The sequence below is a fragment of the Dermacentor variabilis genome, chromosome 7, assembly GCF_050947875.1.
Source record: "Dermacentor variabilis isolate Ectoservices chromosome 7, ASM5094787v1, whole genome shotgun sequence".
In the NCBI taxonomy this organism is placed as follows: domain Eukaryota; kingdom Metazoa; phylum Arthropoda; class Arachnida; order Ixodida; family Ixodidae; genus Dermacentor; species Dermacentor variabilis.
The window spans coordinates 66571535-66592846 of record NC_134574.1 but is presented as its reverse complement, the minus strand read 5'-3'; the positions used below and the strand labels follow the sequence as shown (position 1 = coordinate 66592846).

The 21312-nt window shown below is 45.1% G+C and overlaps 1 protein-coding gene across 1 annotated transcript in view; it reads right to left on the bottom strand.

Moving 5' to 3' along the window:
• Positions 1–21312, bottom strand: part of Xpd (general transcription and DNA repair factor IIH helicase subunit Xpd) — a 72982-nt gene that overhangs the window by 24448 nt on the left and 27222 nt on the right. Inside the window, exons 10-14 of the mRNA XM_075698548.1 lie at positions 16990–17086; positions 13314–13423; positions 10288–10311; positions 10072–10214; positions 7835–7979 (exon numbers count right to left, since the gene is read on the bottom strand). Of these exons, the coding sequence (XP_075554663.1) occupies positions 7835–7979; positions 10072–10214; positions 10288–10311; positions 13314–13423; positions 16990–17086 (519 nt within the window). The remainder of the gene's footprint in view (positions 1–7834; positions 7980–10071; positions 10215–10287; positions 10312–13313; positions 13424–16989; positions 17087–21312) is intronic.

Genomic DNA, 21312 nt, shown 5'->3' with positions numbered 1-21312 from the left:
CATCTGTAACTCATTTGCCCCCTTCACTGAAAGTGAATGGTGTTGCAGAAAAGAACCCAAGAAAAAACATACTAACCGGCAAAACGTGCAAAACGTACGACCCAAAGTCACTAAAATATTTGGCAGACTCCCAGCTGTGGTTGATGTCTACATAATGCGAAGCATTGCATGAGGAGACACACAAATGCATGCCAAGCCCATGCAGCTCAAGATGTGCGTTGTCATCCAGCCTTGCTCAGCAACTTTGTTGTTCTGAGCACTTTCGCGGGAAGTTTTGACTTGCCCAGGTGGCTAGAATCGTGGCAAGTTGGTGGTGCTCGAGCAGCCCGAGGCATGCTTTGTTGTTGTCCTATTGCAGGTTTTTAATGGGCGACAGCCTATTATAAAGCATTCAGTATGCTTCCAATGGCATCATGCCACATATGCTGTGAAACAGATAGGTGAAGATGCTTATTGTGATAGGATGGCCGGTGATAGCATTGAATGTGACGTGTGACAACCCATGAAGAGGTTTGCTGGAACTGGAAGAGGAAACCGAGGGCGTGCCAACATTCTCACGTGATACGGGCGCATAAGTACAGCAGGAACTACTGTTCTCAATCACGCATACCTCCCACCATTTAATGTGAGTGTTAAGGGCCCCGTGTCGCAGAAAATCTGGCGTCAGTGTCCAGTGTCAGACATCGCTACAGCAAAAAGAATTTCGAACCACGCATACCCAACCACGCAGGCCCTCCATGTGGCACAAGGAAGTTACTGAACTACAGTAAAATCTCGTTAAACCTTACCAGCTTAAACAGTAGTTTCGTTTTAAAAGTGGTAAAGTCATATCCCCGATTCAGTGGCCACTGAACATAATAAGTTTTGTATCCGCATAAACCGTACCAGCTTATTGCGTGCATATCAGTCAACACATAGTGTTTCCACTTTTCGTCGCGCAAACACAATGGTGCATTGTCTCCATCGGGCGGCCCGGCAGAACAACAAGCCTCAGAGATCAAAACAACGGCCTCCAAGCGCCCTGTGCGTTTGAGTGTGAAGCTGCATCAACATCAACATCATTTCGGCACTGTGCCAGGCCATGCCAGAGAGCATTGTGGCATCATACAAGCAACGAGTCGCATCATGCCGAAGCTCGGGTAAAAAAGATACTGGGTGCTCAGCATAGAAGAAAAATTAGACATTGTTCATGCTATCGAACGCGACACGAAGAAGTCTGCACTGGCACACAACATGGATCTACTGTTGACTACGGGAACAAGAACAAGAAGACTACGGTGCAGCATTTGGAATGCGAAGAAGTTACTCAGCAGCGCTGCTGTGACCGCGAAGAGATGTCGGCTATGACGTTCCGACTTTTCGCCATCGTTGCCTCTGTTGTTGCCGAAGTGTCACCTAGCGAGAGTGATGAGGACAACACAGAAAGCGACAGCACGGACTATTCAAGCCCGCCAGTGGCAGAAGCTGCACGTTACGTCAGCCTCATGAATGCATTCGTCGTGACGAGAACAACACCCCGCAATGAAAGGGGCGTCCCGAGACTTCTGCAATGCTACCACGCCGGTGCATGGAGAATATACAATGCCAACAAGGAATCTGCCATGCAAGTGTTTGCCGAAAAGAGGGGCTGGCTGAAAAGCTGGCTCGCAGCTTCAGTAAGTTTGAGGCCGCTGTCATCGCTGCTAGGCCGCCATGGCATCAAACGAAAATAACACTGTTGTCGTACGAAGTGAACAAACACTGCATGTTTTCCCCCCTTTCATCGCATTCTCACTGAGTTCCGTTTTTGACAGGAAAGTGGGCGATCTCATGCTATTTCGGTTAAGCAGTACTACCGTTTACTACATACTTTTTCCGAGCTCTGGCCTACTATGGTTTAACGAGGTTTGGTATGATTTACAACCTACAGACATGGTAGCATCGGAGTGTAATTTGAATATACGAGAAAACACAATTCTGTTACACGGAAACTCAAACACAAACCCCTTTTAACGCAATAGCATTTTCCAGCTTCCGTTTGAGGTCTGTCTTATATTAGGAGCAGCGCAGCCCCCTTGGTTCCTTGCACACCATCAAAAAAAGAATCGCAAAGCTCGCCTTGGTGCATAGTGTTCACCACCAGTGTTTCCTGGTAAACATTATTTACATAAGTTGCAGTTGCCAGGAAGCGTGAAAAGCACTCAGGGATTCAGGGATCATTGAATGCTATCGTGTTCCACTCTTAAATGCGAAGCTTAAGCATCCTCCAAATTTTTCTTGTCCACATGTAATGTAGCAGCCGTAAAATGTATCATATAACAGTTTGGCAATGTATTGAACACTGGTGCTGAAAGTCTTCCAGGAACGTACGAGCCAGTAAGAAAGAAGCGCAACTGTATTGGTAAATTTTTTGTATTTTTGATCGTGAACGTTGTTGCTAGGAAATTGTAAGAAACAGGATCACATCAACAAGGTTCTACTGTATTCACCAAAAATTGTCTATTGTTATTTCTATGAATACGTAAATTTGCTGACAATCCTGTTGTTCTGAACAAGCGTGGAAGTTACCACAGCACCAATACAGAAAGTAGTAAGTGTGCCTTCCTTATCTCTCCATATACAAGAATGGTGCCACATGAGTGAAACGTGTTGGAATTTCAGGAACGTAACGCCATCTGTTACAGTAGCACTCTGTATTCTTTTCATGGATTGTTACCAGATGGCGCTTGACTCATGATAACACAATAAAAAGAGCAAATGATAGGCAACAAGTGACATATGACGGACGGTGTGCAGCCGTAGGAACTTGTTGTGGAATGGCTTAGAGCTGAACCACAGGTTGCCATGTCAGGTCGTAGTGTATTTATTTCATTTCATTTTTATTCCTTAAAGACCCCGTAACAGGGTATTACATAAGAGGTGGGTTACACAGAAATAAGCAGAAACAATGTGTTAATCTATGGTGAAAGGCGATTAGTGACACTTTCTATGAAGGTGGATGGACAAGGGATGGCAGCGGTGTCGCTTGGAAGGCCATTCCAGTCAGCAGCTGTACAAGGAAAAAATGACGTAGAAAAGGTAACGGTGCATGCACGTGGGCACACGACCTGAAGAGAATGACCAGTGCGATTAGATATGCGTCTTGGTGGAACAATGTATGGCGGTATACCCATCGAGCTATGAAAAAGTTTATAGAATAAAGAAAGACTGGCGATACGGCGGCGACATGAGAGAAGGGGTAAATTAGATTCTAATTTTAGTGATGACACACTCGCATCATAAGAATATGAACAATGAGTGAGTCTAGTAGCATGGTTTTGAAGTGACTCAAGGGCGTCTTGAATATAAGCTTGTCGCGGGTTCCAAATTGGTGAAGCACATTCCAATTTTGTTCGCACGAGAGTTTTATAAGCTAACAATTTTATGTTCTTAGGTGCGTTATGTAGATGACGTCACAAAAATCCGAGTGTTTTATTTGCAGATGATATGACGTTAGTGATGTGTAAAGCCTAAGAAAGGTCCCGGCAGAAAGTGACTCCCAGATACTTAAACGATTTTAACTGCTTAGACAGGAACGCTGCTAATCGCATAAGAAAAACAAGTGGAAAGCGGCGGAGGTTGAAAGATAAGGTTTTGCATTTGTGAGGGTTAAGTTCCATTAGCCAATCACCGCACCATTGCTTTACATGGTTAAGATCACTTTGAAGGGTTAATTGATCAGAGGCGTTGACAACAGTGCAATAAATAACACAGTCATCGGCAAACATTCTGATATTACAAGATACATGAGTTGGTAGGTCATTAATGTATATAAGGAATAAAAGCGGGCCAAGGACGGACCCTCGCGGAACATCTGATGTTACTGGAAGGGAAGCAGAGGTAGCATTGTTTACAGAAACAGCCCGAGAGCGGTTATTTAGAAATTCACTGATCCAATTTATGATGTCGGGGTGAAGATTTAACAGTGAACGTTTGAGTAGAAGGCGCTCATGGGGTACTTTATCAAACGCTTTCGCGAAGTCCAGAAAAATGGCGTCAGTCTGAAAATTGCAATCTAAGTTTGCACATAAGTCGTGCGTAAACATGGCCAATTGAGTTTCGCACGAAAAACCCCTGCGAAATCCATGCTGCATAGGATTGAAGGAATTATTTGAATCTAGCTCGATAGTTTTTTTTCAAACAATCATATACCAAACTCTAGGGTCGGCCTAGATTCGAAGATTACAAGATAACACGCCAGTTTTTCATTGAAATTGATAAATATGGTGCATAGCTAGCTACATCTAGAAAAGTCAGTATCGCAAACGCTACTAGCCACACCAGTAGTCAACTGAAGTACATGAGTGATGCTGCCATTTTGAGCTGTGTCGTATCAAAGTGCGGCATGGCTACACACTGTTACAGTGCATACTAGAATAGAACAATGTAGTGTGCCGTTATCATAATGACACCAAACAGGTGATACCAGTATGCTGCCGCTTTAAAACGCAAAGTTGTACTAGCTGTAGAGGCATCGTCAAACGTTCAAGCTGGGCGGGACTTCGGCATTGATGAAAAAAATATCCGTCGTTGGGGGGGGCAAGGGGAGACTCTTTTTGCATGCGACCGCCACAATGAGGAGATGACAGCTAAAGAAAGATAGCAACGTATATTGAGCTCGGTGTGTTCATATTCAATAAATGCTGTTTTCATTTTGTGAATGCTTTTCTCACTTTTTTGTTCGACCTACATTCGAGGTAAGTTTTCTTTTTTCTTTTTCCTGGCTTCAGACTTTCAGGGGTCGGCCTAGAAATGGGGCCAGCCTAGATTTTAGTAAATACGGTATTTATATTCTGGTTACTTCGTTGTCTGAGTTAGGTTGCCACTGTTTGATGAATATTTTGTACTTGTTATTTTGTGTCCCTAGAACCACTGACCCCCCAGCAGTAGGATCACTGTAAACATTTTCCCACTGGATATTCATTCGGACATAATGTTTCGTCAAGCATCTCCCATCACTTAGCCAACTTTCAATAAACCAGACACCTTTTCCTTTAGATGCTGCCTTTTCTTTTACAGAACTGAGGCCAGGCACAGATATAGATGACATGTTTGGAGAACTTGAGCCCACCGCCAAGATTCCTGAAGTACAGTTGACTTCCATTATTTCAACCCTGACGGGACTAACGAAATTAATCAAATTATCCGGCGGGTCAAATTAAACAAAAGGGAAAAAAACACCTAAGGAAACCATGATTGGCAGCATCTGCTTGATTTTAAAATGCCCCAGAATCAAATGTGCACCCACTCTTTACCTGTTCCATGTAGAAAACTAACAGAGCAATGACATTAGACCTTCTAAACAATTTATAAGTTAAACATGCACCCCATGTTCTGCTAAGAAAAACGTAGAATGCTGCCAATTCTGGCAAGAAGAAGACAAAACCAATATACTTTAACTTCACAGAATAGAGATTCCTTTACCTTAGTGGGCATGTCAAAACTTCCCGCCAAAACACCTTGCCCGAAAAAGCTGCTGACCCAGGCCGAATCTGAGGAGCACACACATACCAAGCTTGCTGAAGTCACGAATGCAACAATGCGCATCTCGGGCCACTTGGACCCCACCAGCTCGGCCGAGTCTGCTAAATGCTTTGTTGACTTTGGGTTGTAGGTTTTCTCAATAATTACGTCTTTTCTCGCGTTCTTTCCCAAAACTTACAAACGAGGTTCCGCTATTCCTGGGTAAGCCGAAAATAGGCTTTTTCAATGGGAAATGGCATGTGTGCAAAGCACTGACTGTGCCCTAACTGCCACCAAAATGACAGCTAAGTGCCAACAAGGTGACAGCAAGATGACAGCTGCCACTAGGGGAGGCACCAACTGCAATCACCACTGGAGTAGGGATCATGCATGATGACCTGGCAAAGACTAAGTTCAGGATAGAAATAAAGAAAGTTTAATCCCATAGAAAGGTATCTGTGCCAGCCGAGACCTTCGATCAGGATTGAGTTAACCGAACAATCAAATTAACGGGAGTTGGATTAACAGAAGTCTACTGTATTAACATTTTAAGCCCTTAATTTTGAGCTGGATTAGTTTGTACCAATACTTCTGTGTACAAATCCTACTTTTTTATGCCGAACTTTTCCTTGGTTTGCTCTGCAGTAAAGAGTCAAGCACATCAACTCATTCATTTAATATGTGATGGCTAAATGCTCTTGTAACTATAATTTAATGGTATGCATTTGTTTTGCTACCATGAGTGTAGAGGATATCGCAGAATTTTATGCATTCTTGTGAAAACGCTTTGCTGGCACCTTACTTAATGTTTCTACTGAATTCAATGTATAAACTATCCAATTAAAGGGGTGGAGACGTCAAAATTTTCGTTCATGCATTTGTTAATTCAAACGTTGCGTCATACTTCAGGGAGCACGATACACACAGCGGGATTCATATATATCCGATAAATAATTTAATAATAGCATTATTATACCGAGCGATTTCGGTTTCGGTTTTTGGGCTCCGGGGGATGCTATGACGTCACAGAGGAGGAAACGCAACATGGCTTGGTCACGTGAGCCACAAAAAATAGTGACGTAAAACTATGCTGCGTCGTCTGCTCGCGCATATGCGTGCTCTGCCAGCAGAGGTCAACAACTGGCGATTCGAAGTGCATGTCGCGATTATTATAATTATTGCGAAGAGCGACAACAACGGTAAGAAATTATTGCGGCTTGTGAGAGTCGGTGATTTATTCCGAGGCGCCGTAAGTTTTAGCTTTGAAGTGAACCGGAAAAGGCCTAGCGACGATATCGGCGGCGCGGAACGATCAGAGGCGGTGAAGCTGCCATCGCTGCCAGAGTGACCACTCCTCGGTCGCTGATTGGCCGCTTCGCTGTACGGCTGCCGCACAAATGGGTCCCGGGCCCGTCCTCTCTACGGCGAGGAAATCTCGCCGTTCGCGAGCAAAACCACTGTCGCATGGGGGCCCGCGAAGGGCAAACGGCGTGCGGCGAGTTTCCGTGCCGGTAACGTGGGCGGGCCCTCACATTGAGAAAGGCCAAGGGAACGAGAGACTGCTCCGAGCTGCCGAACTATGCGACTATGCGAGGAGAGAAGCAGACAACACGAACGCCGCATATCCTGGTCCCTTTCGGAGTCGGCCGGCTAGTGTTACACTCAAACGCGTCCGCACGGCAACTCGCCGCTCGCAGTTTGCTGTTCGCGGGCCGCCGTGCAGCGTTCGTGTTGTTTACTTCTCTCCTCTTGTGTCCGTGTCTGCACGCCTTACCCCTTCTTTGCATTAAGAAAGGATTTCTATATGCCTGTAGCTCGGTCATAGTGGAGGCTATGCTCGGTCGCTCGGCTCAGCAGGCTCCGTAATCGGCATTTCATCGCTACTCATCATACGTCACGTTTTTGTGCTAGTGTGCTATGACGTCAATATTTTCGTTCCTCCTCTGTGATGTAGTAAATGCCGCGCTAGCGATGGGTCTCGACTACGAGAAGGAGTTTTTAATGACTTTTTGGAGCTGAATTAAAATTATTTTGAAATGTTTGCAGCGTCCAATACCTCGTTCTGGGTGTCCTTGCATACGGATGCAGCCTACAAGATGCTTTTTATAGCCTCAAAATTTGGTGTCCCAACCCCTTTAAGATTTCTTTAATGATCACATTATGTGCGAAAAATCTGCAAAATAAGAGAAGTGCCGGGGACTCAACACACTTTTCCGGAAAAGGACTCGGGAACTAAAGGCTTAAAGTGTGCTGGGCAGACCACTTCTCGAAGCAAAGGCACCAGTATGTCTTGTGTTTATCTGAATACCAAGTGGAGGAGTGTCAGGATGGACCGAGATGTGGGACCACACACCTTTGGTGTAGGTGCTCACGAGGCTGGCGAAGTGGCAGAGGCGCACCAAGGGGCTGAAGTTGGTCGGGTCAGGCACTTCCAGGGTTCGCAGCAGAGACCGCAAGCGCTCCGCCGCAAATCGCAGGGGCTTGCGCTCCAGGCACACCTGCAGTCACAAGAGCGGCAAAGTTCAAGCGGGTCGATGATCCCCGTCATCATAAAACTTAGCACAAACTAGAGGCAGTCAAGTTAAATGCACACGTACACCCGGCGTCAGAGGTTTACGGACCACACAAAGCGCAGAAAATGTAGAATTTCCAAGAGCTTTGCGACTGTACCCAGTAAAGCCACAAAACACTACGCTGCGCAATTCTCATCATCTCGTGACTAATTAGCACTCGCAGCGGCAAAGGCCTCGCGACTTCCTTCGCAGTACGACCCCAGTGCAAAACCTGCGCCTTTATCCAAGACATGCTTTTTAATACTGTGCTAATCTTTTGCCAGTGGGCTGGTTGGCAACAGCCTCGCGATGAAGCCAGCGGGTTTGATGCCAGAGTGCGGGACCACGTTAAGATCACTCTTCATCCTTAACACCTTCCGCCATGTTTGATATTGGGCACGGATTGCACCGAGTCAAAATGAAACTACTGTTTGCCACAACCACTGAGGACAAAACCGTGGTCACTACAGACGTGATCATGAAAGGCAACTACCAGTTCTGACAGCACACCACCAACACGGTGTTGCGCGCAGCGATAGACCCGAGAATAAAGGCTATAAAGGCACAAATTGCATTCGTATGTCAGTTCCTCTTGTTCTCATACAGTTTCCGCTGACCACTATGGCAATGCAGATTCTGCTGCTTAGTTTCGGCTGGACGCTAGCACAACATTTACTGCTTTGCATCGCACATTTTTGATGCTCCATGGTCGCCATGACCCGAGGGTTGTCGCAAATTAACCAGTGTCTAAATAGGTCCAAATTAAAAAGTTTGAGGACATTAAATAATTAATATGCCTGCTGGAACCTAAGAATAAGTCCAAATTGTACGAGTTCCCAATTAACAAACAATACGAGCACATTTTTGCTTCCCTATTTGCATCATGCAGTAGTTTATGACACCTGGCTTCCCACTAGCCCTCGCTAGCTTTGACCATAACGCATAACTGTAAAGCTATCTTTCCTACAAAGCAGTTTGCTAAGCTAGTCAAATTTTCAAAAGGGGCACCGTGCCATGAACACCAGGAAATGTGACAAAAGAAATGTATGCATCACAGGATGTCCTTTGTAATGTTCTCATCACAAGTTAATCAGCGCCCATGCTACTTAGAAATCTTGCAAGTCTTTAGAGGAATCTTCGCAAGAAAACACAGCACCACTGTTCATTCCACTTGCTCTCCGGCACAGGGCCTCTCCCTGCTCCCTAACATGCTCACACAGTGTGCACTGGAAATAACGTCACACTTTTGTCTTTCCCTGAGCACTAATCAATAGAGAAGTCAAGCCCACAGTAGTGCTTTCCCCAACAGCGCCCGTCTTAAAGTTGGGCTGCCAACCATGTCAGCAACTCTGTTATTGAAGTGTCTATATGATTGCAAGTTATGCTGGGTGTTTCAGCGAATACTTTCAAAAATCTTTTAAAAGTTGCCTGTGGCAGATATCACAATTCTAGTTCATGAGCTGCTCTACTAGAAGCGGCGGACAATACCTGCGCAAAAAATTGAGATGCAAAATTGACTAATTAATAAAAATTCACTAATTAAGTTTTACACGAATTACACCATGGCCCATATTGCAATTACAAATTATAGCCGTGGAGTTTCATGCATGTCATTTCATGCACTGAAGCACACAAATAATTGGAACACCAATGCATTTCTCCGCAAAGTTCGGGAATTTATATCTCGAAACTGGTGTCGTCCTGAGAATTTGTTCCACATAGATCCGCCTTGCGAAGTCCACTGCTAGAATTTGTAAATTGCAATATGGGTCATAAGATTATTAGCTAAAAAGTTAATTAGTGTATTCTCGTTAATCAGTCAATTTTGCATTTTAATTTTTTGTGCAAGTGGTGTCCGCCCGCTTCAAGTAGACCGGCTCATCAACTAGAATTGTGATATCTGCCACAGGCAACTTTTAAAAGATTTTTGAAAGTGTTCGCTGAAACACCCTGTGTGTTGCTCCAGTAGGCATGCGAACCAGCAGTTAGGTGCATCGCTTGGCATGCCGAGTGCGTTTCGATGCGGCGGTTTCCTCACCTTCTGCAGGATGTCCTTGAGGAAGGCGGCGGGGCTCTCCTGCACCATGTGCTGCGCCCGCAGCCGCATCTTGAGGTACTCCAGCAGGCGCCGCAGGAAGGCCACAAAGTGCTCCGCCAGACGGATGTTGCCCGGAACCGCCTCTACCCGGAGGAGGAAGCACGGTCACTCACACCGGTCGTGCCAGGAACGAGAGAGGCACCAGAGGCCGCTTACCTTGCAGCACCTCGTCGGGAAGAACTGGAAAAGAGAGACAGCGCGTTCACCACGTGCATACACACCTTAAAGACTAGCAAAAATTAAAAATTAGATTTTGGAGTTTTTTTTTTACATGCCGACAACGCAATTTGTTTAGGAGGCATGCTGTAGTGGGGCATTCTGGTATACTTCTGACCATCTGGAGTTTTTTTTAATGTGTGCCTAAATCTAAGAACATGAGTGCCCTTGCATTCTGCCCCGATCCAAATATGGCTGCCACACTGGGGATTGAAACCATGAACTCAGCAGTGTGAAACCATAGCCACAAGCTACCGTGGTGGGTAATCCTCAAAAGTTTCACATGAGGGCGGTTCCAAACTGACATGCAACAAATGACGTGTAATTAATTCTTGTAATGAATTATATGCTTTCTGGTAATTTTGTAATATAATGACTACTTTGTTTACTCGGTAACACTCACTGTAATTCAATTACTTTATTGAGCAACACGTAACCAGTTTCATTTTTGACTAAACAAGCTTTAACAGATGATGCAGCCTTGGGCACTTAAATTTAGCAGGAACTGCAGGGTCCAAAAGGTTGAAAATATGTACGTGGGTTACCTTCTTCCCGCAAGCAGCATCCTGCAGCTACGCCTTCAATTATCTGGCAGGCCTGCATCTCTCTTGGAAATCAGACCTCTGAACCTCTTTCAAATAAGAAATTTCTTTTTCTCTCTCTCTCGCCTGGAAGCATGTCTAAGCGGCCTTCGTAGGCAGTAAGAGCTGCTGCGAATTGAAGCCAGTGATTTCACAAGACGCCTCCTCCACTTGGAACAAATTTTGTAACTAGCACCAGCTTTGACATATCTGCACTCAAAATTGCTGAAGAAGCACTCCTGTTCCACTTCTAGAAAACTACTTTTTGTGCATAGAAGCTCAAAAGTTCATGGATCCCCAATATTGTAGCACGCTATGGGAAAGCATATCTCAAAACTGGTACCATTCTCAGGTTTTGTTCCACATGGATATGACTTTTGAATTCTCCAGATACAATTCATAAATAAATATATGTTCTCTAAAGTAATTAGTTAAAAGTCATTTGGTAAAAATAATTAATTATTCAAATAATAAATTTGATTTCTTGAGGAAATAATGTTCACCTCCGAGAGTATTCTATCTCAAGAAGTAGAATTGTGCGACATGCCCCTGGTGATTTTTAAAAGTGATGTTAATTATAAAACAAAAACATCCTGTACACGTGACTCATACCTATTTTTGCAATTGTAGCACACAAACGGTATTTTAAGGCTGAATATGCCGCTTTAGATATTTTTTTACATCACAGCTTTGCCCACCTTTTCAAGGAATGTTAACATTTGCTGGCGTCTGTAACAATCAGTCGCTTAAGAGGAAGCTTTAGCTTGGGCGCTCCTATCTAAACACATTGGAAAAGAGAAATCCGTTCCTCTCGACAACCACTCAAACAAATTTGATGCAGTTTGTTGCATTTAAAAGAAAAAGTTAAGCTCTAGTAACTGTCAGTAGCAAATTTATGATTCAGGTTGTCAATTTTTTAATAAAAATTGTAAAAGTTGAAAATTTTTAGCAAACGAAGCTATGAAGTTTTACAGCTCAGCAATGAAAAATGTCACAAGTTTGCAGACTGCATCTAATAGTACATCCAAAACAGACAAAATTGATGTGTAATATGTACAAGGCTCCTAAATACACCACTTAGTAGGACTTTTGCAGACCCCTTGTAAACAATGTAACAAATTCACATAATATATAAATTGATGTATCAAAATTTTCAGCTTTGGATGCTCTAACGGATGTAGTTTACAGAACTGCGATATCTGTTCTTGGCGCAGAGCTACAAACTTGTAAGCATAGTGGTTCTATTTTTTCAAGCTTACCAATTTTGAAAATAACTTTTAAAGAATTCAGGCCCTAAATAAAGATTGCTTTTCCAACAGTCACTGAAATTTAACTTTCTCCTTCAAATGCAACACATTTCATTAAGATCGTCCCAGTGGTCTAAAAAAGTGTTTATGTGTTTTACATGTATTTGAATAAGTGGCCTCAGAGTTTGGCCCGAGCTAAAGCTTCCTCTAAAGTCTAAATGGCTAACTAGTGCTGTATAAAGGGCACAAGAAAGAGGTCTATGAATTGTTGGCCAACAAATTCAAACTACACTTTATAGTCTCGCTGCAGATGTCTTTGGAAGAAAACGAGTAGAAGATTACCGAAATTTCTAAACGCAATTCTTGAACTGAATTCTAGCATTTTATGTGCCAAAAGCATGATTCAATTATGAGGCACACCGTAGCGGGGGACTCTGGATTAATTTTGGCCACCAGAGATGTTTAATGTGCCACAATGCATGGGACATGGACGTTTTTGCATTTCGCACCCATCGAATTGCGGCTGCTGTGGCCGGGATTCCCGCGACCTCATGTTTAGCAGCACAATACCATAGCTGCTAAGCCACCGTGGTGGGTAAAGCAGTTTTTAGTGAAGATAAACAACATATGAAGGGCTGCAGAGGAGGCTTTGAAAAGGGCCAGGCCAGCTCATTCTATTTGAAGTACATTTGTGCAATTTTAATAAAACAGGGATAAAAGTAATGTTAGAGTAATAGAATGCTTTTTAAGGATTTCTCATATTTCGTGTGGCAATAACTGGTAACCGTAATCAATTATATATTTGAAATAATTAGTCGTCATTGGTTACATTTATTCTGTAACACACACAGGTCTGGATGATTCGCAGGGTTATTAACTCATATCAGCCCACTGGGCTGTGAGGGATTCTACAAGAGAAGGCTACGGATTAAATTTGACCACCTTAAGTTTTTTAACATTCGATTACATTTAAGTACACAAGAATCTTTGCAATCCATTTAAGTTGCACTGTGGCAACTGCAGCTGGGACTGTTGACTTCTCATTCTCAGCACGAGGAGGCAACTACGGCAGAGACAAGTGAATCACAGACGCTTTGGCAGTACCACAAGATCGTGTTGGGTGGGAAAGTACACAGACCAGGGTTGGCGAGGATGAGGTCAGCCTCCCGGGCTTCCCGTGCCTCGCGAAGTCCTTCCAGCAGCTGCTCATACTCTGTGCGCAGCTTCTCGGCATCCTGCTCCTTCAACCTGCACGGGAGGAAAAGGTTCTGTCCAGGAGTTTTGCAAAGGCACGCTTCATACCCCAGTCCGAGGGAAGGGACCCCTCTCGGAAGTGGCTCTGCTTCACCTGTCACCTAATGCATTGCGAGCATCTTGCTGGAATTCGGCACTATCAGCAAGACTACTAAATAGCACTCGCTTGCTGATTTAGGTGTTTGCAGGATTTGGATTTTGCATCACACTGCAACACTGCTTCATGCAAAAGAATGTCGGCATTGATGCTTGAAAGCAGCACGGAACTTACACACGATGGGTTTATCAGAAAAAAAAATGCTTTGTAGTTGAAGCTAACTTTGTGCCAATCTGTTGACCCAACTCAGCAATACCATCTTTCCAAGGAAGTCATTCTAGTGACTGAGCTAACGAGGAGGTTACCATACGGCATGGTGAGGGTGAATTAACCACTTACTTATTCCCTGCATTTTCTTACCTGAAGAAAAGCATCAATGCTTCTTATACATACTTCCATAGGAGGTCAGGGCATCGAAAATTAATTTCATACCATTTGATACTTGAGGATGAAATTCACAGACTTGTGATGAAAAACTGAACCTGGTCTCTGGCACAAAAGAGGATCTTTTCACTGCAAGCCTCTTCCCTTGCAAATCAAACCGTTGAATACCTCATGGCAGCCTAAATAACGGTGGGTACTACAGAGATGTCCACTACTACATTGGCACCTGAATTAATGCAGCCTCATGAGTTCCGTGGAATATTCAGCCTCACTGGTCTCAATGGCTTCCGTGGCGCCTGAATGTAGAACATGCTTGCACACTTGTATTGCTTATATTCCTTTCATCTGCGCTGCATTGTTCGTGTTTGAATTTATCCTGATATTTCACTTTGAGTATAAGTAATTTGTGACAGTTTATTTGTGACACGTGAACTTCTCAGCAGCACCACCAGATGGCACAGCGTGTACAAAAATAACTGCAGGTGAGGAGCCCGGTGGCCGATTGACATGCTTCTCAGTGTTGGCATGTGTTGGTGCGCCATAAATATTGGACGTCATGCGCAGGGTTCGCGACGGTGGCGCTAGATGGTACCGAGTGTTCTTGGGGTAGTACAGAATAGGAGTCCCAATACGGCACACCCCTCATACATAACTTGTTTCAACGATGGCCATACATTGTGTCAATATATTGATTCCATGCGAAATGCATTACTGTCGACAATCCTCGTGAGATGGGTTCTCCAAATTTTTTTCTATATCAGTATCAAAAACTGCTCCTGCTATCCTTTCGCGATGCATCCAGTCATACTTCAAACCTAACATTTGGATGGAAGCTGCTCTGTGGACACTATCTGAAACTGCGCTTCTTATGCAGCCTAAAGCTTTGTTGCAGCTGGCCTTTAAAATTATACATAACTCATTCACTCTAAGTAACTAAAGTATGTCACCATAATCATCATCAGCTTATTTACGTGCGGTGCCCAGTGTATTAACGGCCTCTCCAAGCAGTAGCCCATAGTTTATCTTGTGTCATCTGACTCCACCCTTCACCTACAAATTGCCTGATCTCATCACACCACCTAATTCATTGCTATACTAAAATGCATTTCCCTTCCCTTGGCCCCCCATTCTATTACTCTTGTTAACTGTTAATAAACCACTGGGTATCTGCTCTATGCATTATGTGACCTGCTTAATTTCTCATCTTCTTAATTTCAATTACTGTAACCCCTTCAGGTACTGTCCGCACAATTGTGCATACCACAGTAGTGCATCAAGAGATGAAAAAAAATTGCACAGAAACTATGAACGATAATTGTCAATGTAAGCAAATAGCCAAACACATCTAGAAAGCAATTCCCTGTATTAAAGGAATGATGGACTTGAAGGCGCATATCATATTGTCACGTGGTGGTGACGTTGAAGAATACAGCAGCAATACTGTGAACGACAAAGCTAACTTTTATTGGGCGAACCTGTGCCCACAAAACAGGCTACACATATAGCACAACGATAGCGGCGAACATGGTCGGCGATTGTCGAAAATCTAATCAGCGGGTCAAGCGCGTCGGCTTTTGTAGATCAGTTGTCAAATGTTCCAGATTAACCGCTGGGACCCGCGTGTCTTCCACAAAATTCTACACTATTCGCAACGCACATACATGCAATCAGATTACACAAGTTGCGGTGAAAGACAGTGGATGGAACCATCGATAACATTCCAGAAACTTCTTTTACATGCAGGCGCGTCCTGCACTGTGCGGTAACATTTGTTAGGTGGCGAAACGTGGTCACCCGATAAAGATAAGTACACGTGTCAATATATGCTTGGGTAATGAACATACTTGCATAATAAATGCATCCTCATAATCGCATCCCCAAGTTTGGTCCGACACAGCCCGTGGCTGAATGGCCGTGCTAAAGATTTTACAGCGTAAGCCGTTGTGGGCTTGTGGGTGAAGAAAAATCAGACAGACACTGGTGCCTGGTGTTCACAAATTCCATTTTTAGCCAAGCCCACTCAATCAGGCGAATCTGCGGCCCATCTGTGGGAGCCAAGGAGAAAAAGCGTGCCATGGGAAGCGTGCGTAATGGGCACGTGAGGAGAATCGAGGAGGAAAGCGCATCATGGAGGAGCGTGTCACTACTTTGAAATCATCGAGGGGCTTTGGGCCTAACCAGTGCTGCCTCGTTAGTCGGTGACCAAAGTTGCAGTGTGGTGCCAGGTCAACCAGACGCTTCACAGTGGCTGTATGCGGAAGGCACTTGGAAAGTGAAGAAACCACCTTGACAAAGAAAGTTGGGGCCCGGATGGCATGTGGAACAGTCGAATGGCGGCAACTTGGTTTGCAGTCAGCGTGTTTTCGACACTGTGCCCATGCATCAATCTGCAATATGGAACGAGGCACCGTACGGTGCGCGCAATTTTGCTTGCCATTCTACATTAGTTTAGTGGCGTTCGCGGCACAGTGCCACGAGGAAGTCCAAATAATCAAGCAGGTCTCAAAAATTAGTAGTTGCCAACTTACTTCTCTTTTCTTTTCCTGTACTCGCTTGTCTGCTTCATACAATGACCGTGGGTTTTTCGTCATTAAACTTTCAACGTCCACAAATTTAAATGGATAAAAACAATCCAGTCACATGCTTCGATTCTCGAAAACGTGCGGCTGTTTTGTCTGCATGCTTTGCATATGCAAAACGTCTAAAAATGCTGTATTGGTTACGGTGTGGTATCATTTACAGTGCAGGTACTCGCAACTCCCGCAACTTATAAGCAGTCTATGCTGTAATCAACAGCAGAACACTAATTACATGCTGCTTTGAACATTTGGAAATATTGTACAACTGGTAATTAGGGGTCGTTCGTGCCAGCCACGGTAACTCCTAACGAAAGACTCGTGACGTGACCCAACACATTCTCTGTAAGTGCAATTCGCACAGACCTGGAAGGGTCAGCACGGTGATGGCACGCCAAAGATGATGAGAAAAGAAAATGCATCACAAAGACAGACGACATAGCAACACGGGCCCCGACACGAAACCCCTCAACATCCAAAATGTACATAAGTAGCAGACTCACTCCTTGATGGTGTGCTCAAGGCTGTCAATGTTCTCCATACTGCCTTCAATGGTCCGCTTGTTCAGACGCACACTCATGGACTCGATGCAAACGTTGTCTGCACAAAAGACGTCACACTTTGTATGCCCAGAAATATCTGCATATCTGAACAGAACTTCCCACCCGACAAATTATTATTGTTTGCACTGCACCTTGTTCACCGTTTCTGGGTGTATACCTCTATTATATATTGCATTTGCGCTCCATTTCGTGTCATATTGTTTGTTTGAGAGCTAACCTCTCTCTTCCTGTTATCTTTGTTTTCCGCCTTTCCTATTCCCCCAGTGTAGGGTAGCCAACCAGACGTTATTCTGGTTAACCTCCCTGCCTTCTACTTATCGCTTTCCCTCCTCCTCCCTCCTAACAACCATGTATATAGAGTCGTGTGTATTATTTTATTAAAAATAAATATTCTTTTTTGTAAGGCATTCTTGGCATTATCTGAGCAGTACTAAATACGCGAACTTAGTTATTTGCAGGTTTCTAACATTGGAAACCAAATTTCCCTTAGCGCTCTCATTATGCTGAATTTTGGCCATTGGTGCCTACGGTTCTACCTTTCATTGCAAAATTAAATAAACTTGAAATAATCATGGTTCACTCAAGCGGCCCGTCTCAACTGCTGAGACGCGCACCATCCAGTCGACGATTAGGAGAAGCGCCTGTAGCTCCAGGCACTAATAAAGTCACATCAGACAGAACTGCATACGGCAAACCATAATAGACCCTTAGAATGTAAAAGCGGCACTGGCAAACCACAAACAACCGCCTACTGCGGAAGCTTTCTCTGTTCAGTGCAATTATGAGTTTCACAAGTGTTGCAGTGAGCGCAAAGCTAAAGCACGGCGATGGCCAAATGACCAAAATTTAGTGCATAGTACGTTAGGCCAGCTGCAGTGATAAAGTCGCCCAGCCTTTAAAATGATTTTTCTATGCGCGTTCTGCGCTCCAAGAAGCCGCGGAGCAGAAAAGCACTTCACAGTGGAACCAACTGAATACAGTGGAACCCCGTTCACACGTTTTTCACCGGACAGAGAAAAAAAAACGTAACAGCCGGGAAAACGCAAGTGAGGAAAGCTCCAAAAATGAATGAAAAAAGTGCAGCTTCAACTATAGACAATTTATTTCCACAGAGTGCGCTTAGACCTTAAAAAAGTCCAGTATGGTGGCTTGCCGTTTCTTTCGCTCGCTAGAAATCACCACACGTTTCTCAATAGCCTGGAAGGCCGCATTGCTGTCAGCATCGCTGTGAGGTGCGACGTACCAGCGGAGGAGGTCCAGAGCCGCGACAGCTTCTCCAAAGCTAGGATTTGGCAACTCCCCGGCATCATGCGGCTCGTGCTCCTCGTCGTCACCGCGCCACGGCAATGGCAACGGACGAAGGAATATCCGCGGGAAATTTTGCCCTCTTTGGCGTAATCAGGCTAACCTGCTAACGATTGTTTAGTATTGCTGCAGAGCGCGCGCGTCCGAGCAGCCCGGTTGCGCGCAGCGCGGCGTGGTTTCGTGAGAAATGTAAACAAGAGAGGAGAGCTGGCCCGATAGGTGGAGCAACGCCATGAGCAACGCCAACTTCCGGCTTCCCTTTAGCTATAGCTTCACAAAGAGTAACGTCAGGGCCTCTCCTGAGTTCCCTTCCTCCGTGAGTCGACCCGTCCAACAAACCATGCGGTGACCGTAATCACAGTGATAGTGAGAGCATTTTTCACGTATGGCCATCTATTGGCGGCCTCTCGAACTGGCATGCGGCTTCTTGCAGCAAGTTCCATAGCCAAGCCCGGCCAAGCCCGGTCAAAACTCGTCAAAAACCAAAATGGCAGTTGAAGCGCGTTGCCTACTTTAGCCCAGGCGGGTTCGGGTTGCGACACATCATGCGGGAACGTTTTCACAGCTACTACGTAACAGTAGGGTTCCTTATACATTGGATCCTATGGAAGCTATGCCGGGACTGGATGAAAACGACGTAGCAGCTGGGAAAATGCAGCAGTGAGGAACGTAACAGCGGGGTTCTACTGTAACGACACTGGACCTTAGCCAGCGTACGGGAGGCATCTCGGAGCCGACAGCAGCGCCGCCGCATTGTCCTGAACAAATGCTGCCTCTCGGGTGCTCCGATGCCGACACCTACCCCTCTAGCCACCATAGCGCAGCGTATGTCAAGGCGTGTGCTGTGATGTGTGTTGGTCGAGGGCCTTGGTGCGTGTAGCTCGTTGGCTAGGTTGTTCCGCGGGTGGTCCTACGCTTCGAAATTGACTCTACATAGTCACACAGTTGACAACCACAGCAAATCGTGGCTCTTATTGCACGCTCGACGTGGCAACGAAAGTCAAGGTTTTGAAGGAAGTAGAGAAGGGAGGTGCCCCCAAACAAGACATAGCGCGGAAGTACGGGATCAAGCCGAACACGCTCTCAAACTAAATCAAGAACAAGTGCACAATAATGGATGCATTTGAGAACGACAAGTTCAAGATGTCTTGGAAGTGAATGCGCACCGGCGCTTCCCCAGAGTTGGAGAAGGCTCTGCTGGTTTGGATTAGGGAGGCCCGGAGCAACAAACTTCCTCTCAGCGGAGACATCGTTGCGATGAACGCCCGAACGCTTGCAGCAATGTTGGGGGTCACTGACTTCGTTTCGTCAGATGGATGGCCGACGTACTTTAAAGATCGCCATGACCTGGCTTTTAAGAGCATGTGTGGTGAAAAAGCCCCCGTTAACCAGGAAACATGCGCCACGTGGAAGGACAGAAAGCTGTGTGAATATCTCGGCGAATACAGACCGGAAGACATCTTCAGTGCAGATGAGACTGCACTCTTCTATCAGCTTCTACCAGGGAAGATCCTAACATTCAAGGAGGACGACTGTGCTAGGGGCAAACACAGCAAGGACAGGGTGTTGGTGCTGATCGCGGCAAACACGACTGGCACGGAACGATGTCGCTTACTTGTGATCGGGAAAGCCGCCAAGCCGAGGTGTTTTAAAGGCGTAAAGACGCTGCCTGTGGACTATGAGTCGAACAAGAAAGTGTGGATGATGGCTGAAATCTTCAAGAGCTGGATAATGAAATTGGACCGCAAGTTTGCTTCTTCGAACCACAAGGTGTTGTTCCTTGTGAATCCCTGCAGTGCTCACGTGAATGTGTCAGCCTTGAGTGCAATACACCTCGCATTTTTGCCTGCAAACACAACAGCTGTTTTGCAGCCAATGGACCAAGGCATCACCAAGAATGTTAAAGTCCTGTACAGGCGGCACCTCCTCGAGCGCATGATTTTGTGTATGGATAATTCCGCAAAATACGAGGTGAGCCTGCTCAGTGCCATTAACATGTTAGCGCGAGCATGGGATCGTGTGAAGCAAGGAACAATTGCAAACTGCTTCAGGGCTTGCTGTTTTGTGGCAGCTTCTTCTGAGGATGCCTCTACAATTTCATCGGAGGAAGCATCAACAAGCGAGCTTGACGGCACTGATTTTGGTGATGCTCTCGGGGACGTCAATTTTGAAGATTACGTCGCCGTAGACAAGGCGGTCGAAACATGCGGTGCACTAACGGATAAAGAGATTGTGGAGATTATTCCGCCCCAGGAAGCGACGATGACGTTGAAGACGAGCCGCCATCTAAGGCTGCCGATGCAGCTGCGGACCTTGCTCTCGCGGAGCGCTTCTTCGCCGCTGAACGTAACGCGGAAAAAGCGTTCCACCACATTTACAGCCTGCAGAACTTGCTTTCAGCAGCGCGATTCGGCAAGAAGAAACAGAACAAGATGACCGACTATTTTTCTTAGAGAAAATACTCGATTTCGCTACTAATAAAGTGCTGTTTTTGTGTTTTTTGCTTAATTGGAAGTTCGTTTAATTCGAAGTTTTTTGCGGTCCCCGTGAACTTCGTATTAACGGGAGTCGACTGTATGTATGTTACTGTATACTATATCTAGGCCTCACCATGTTTTACAATGTTAACAATACACGAGAAGATTTCTAGGTCGTATAGTTCCAGCATTCCCATAATTGGACCAGTATGAGAGATGCGAGTGAGCATGCAGCAAATAAACATGTCAATCCGGGGCTGTGTTAAGCGCATGATTTACTTTTTTTTAATAAGTGCTTCCGGTACGTGTACAAGTGCAAGGTAACACTAAGACTTCTCACCAACAGGAATTTACAGAATGGGAAACTGTGTACCCTTCCAGAAACCAGGCTCTAGACAACAGCAGCAAGAGAAAGTGCTTGTTCAGCCCCCCCTCCCCCCCCTCTACAATTGAGGTACGCGCAGTTGACTAAAAAATAGAT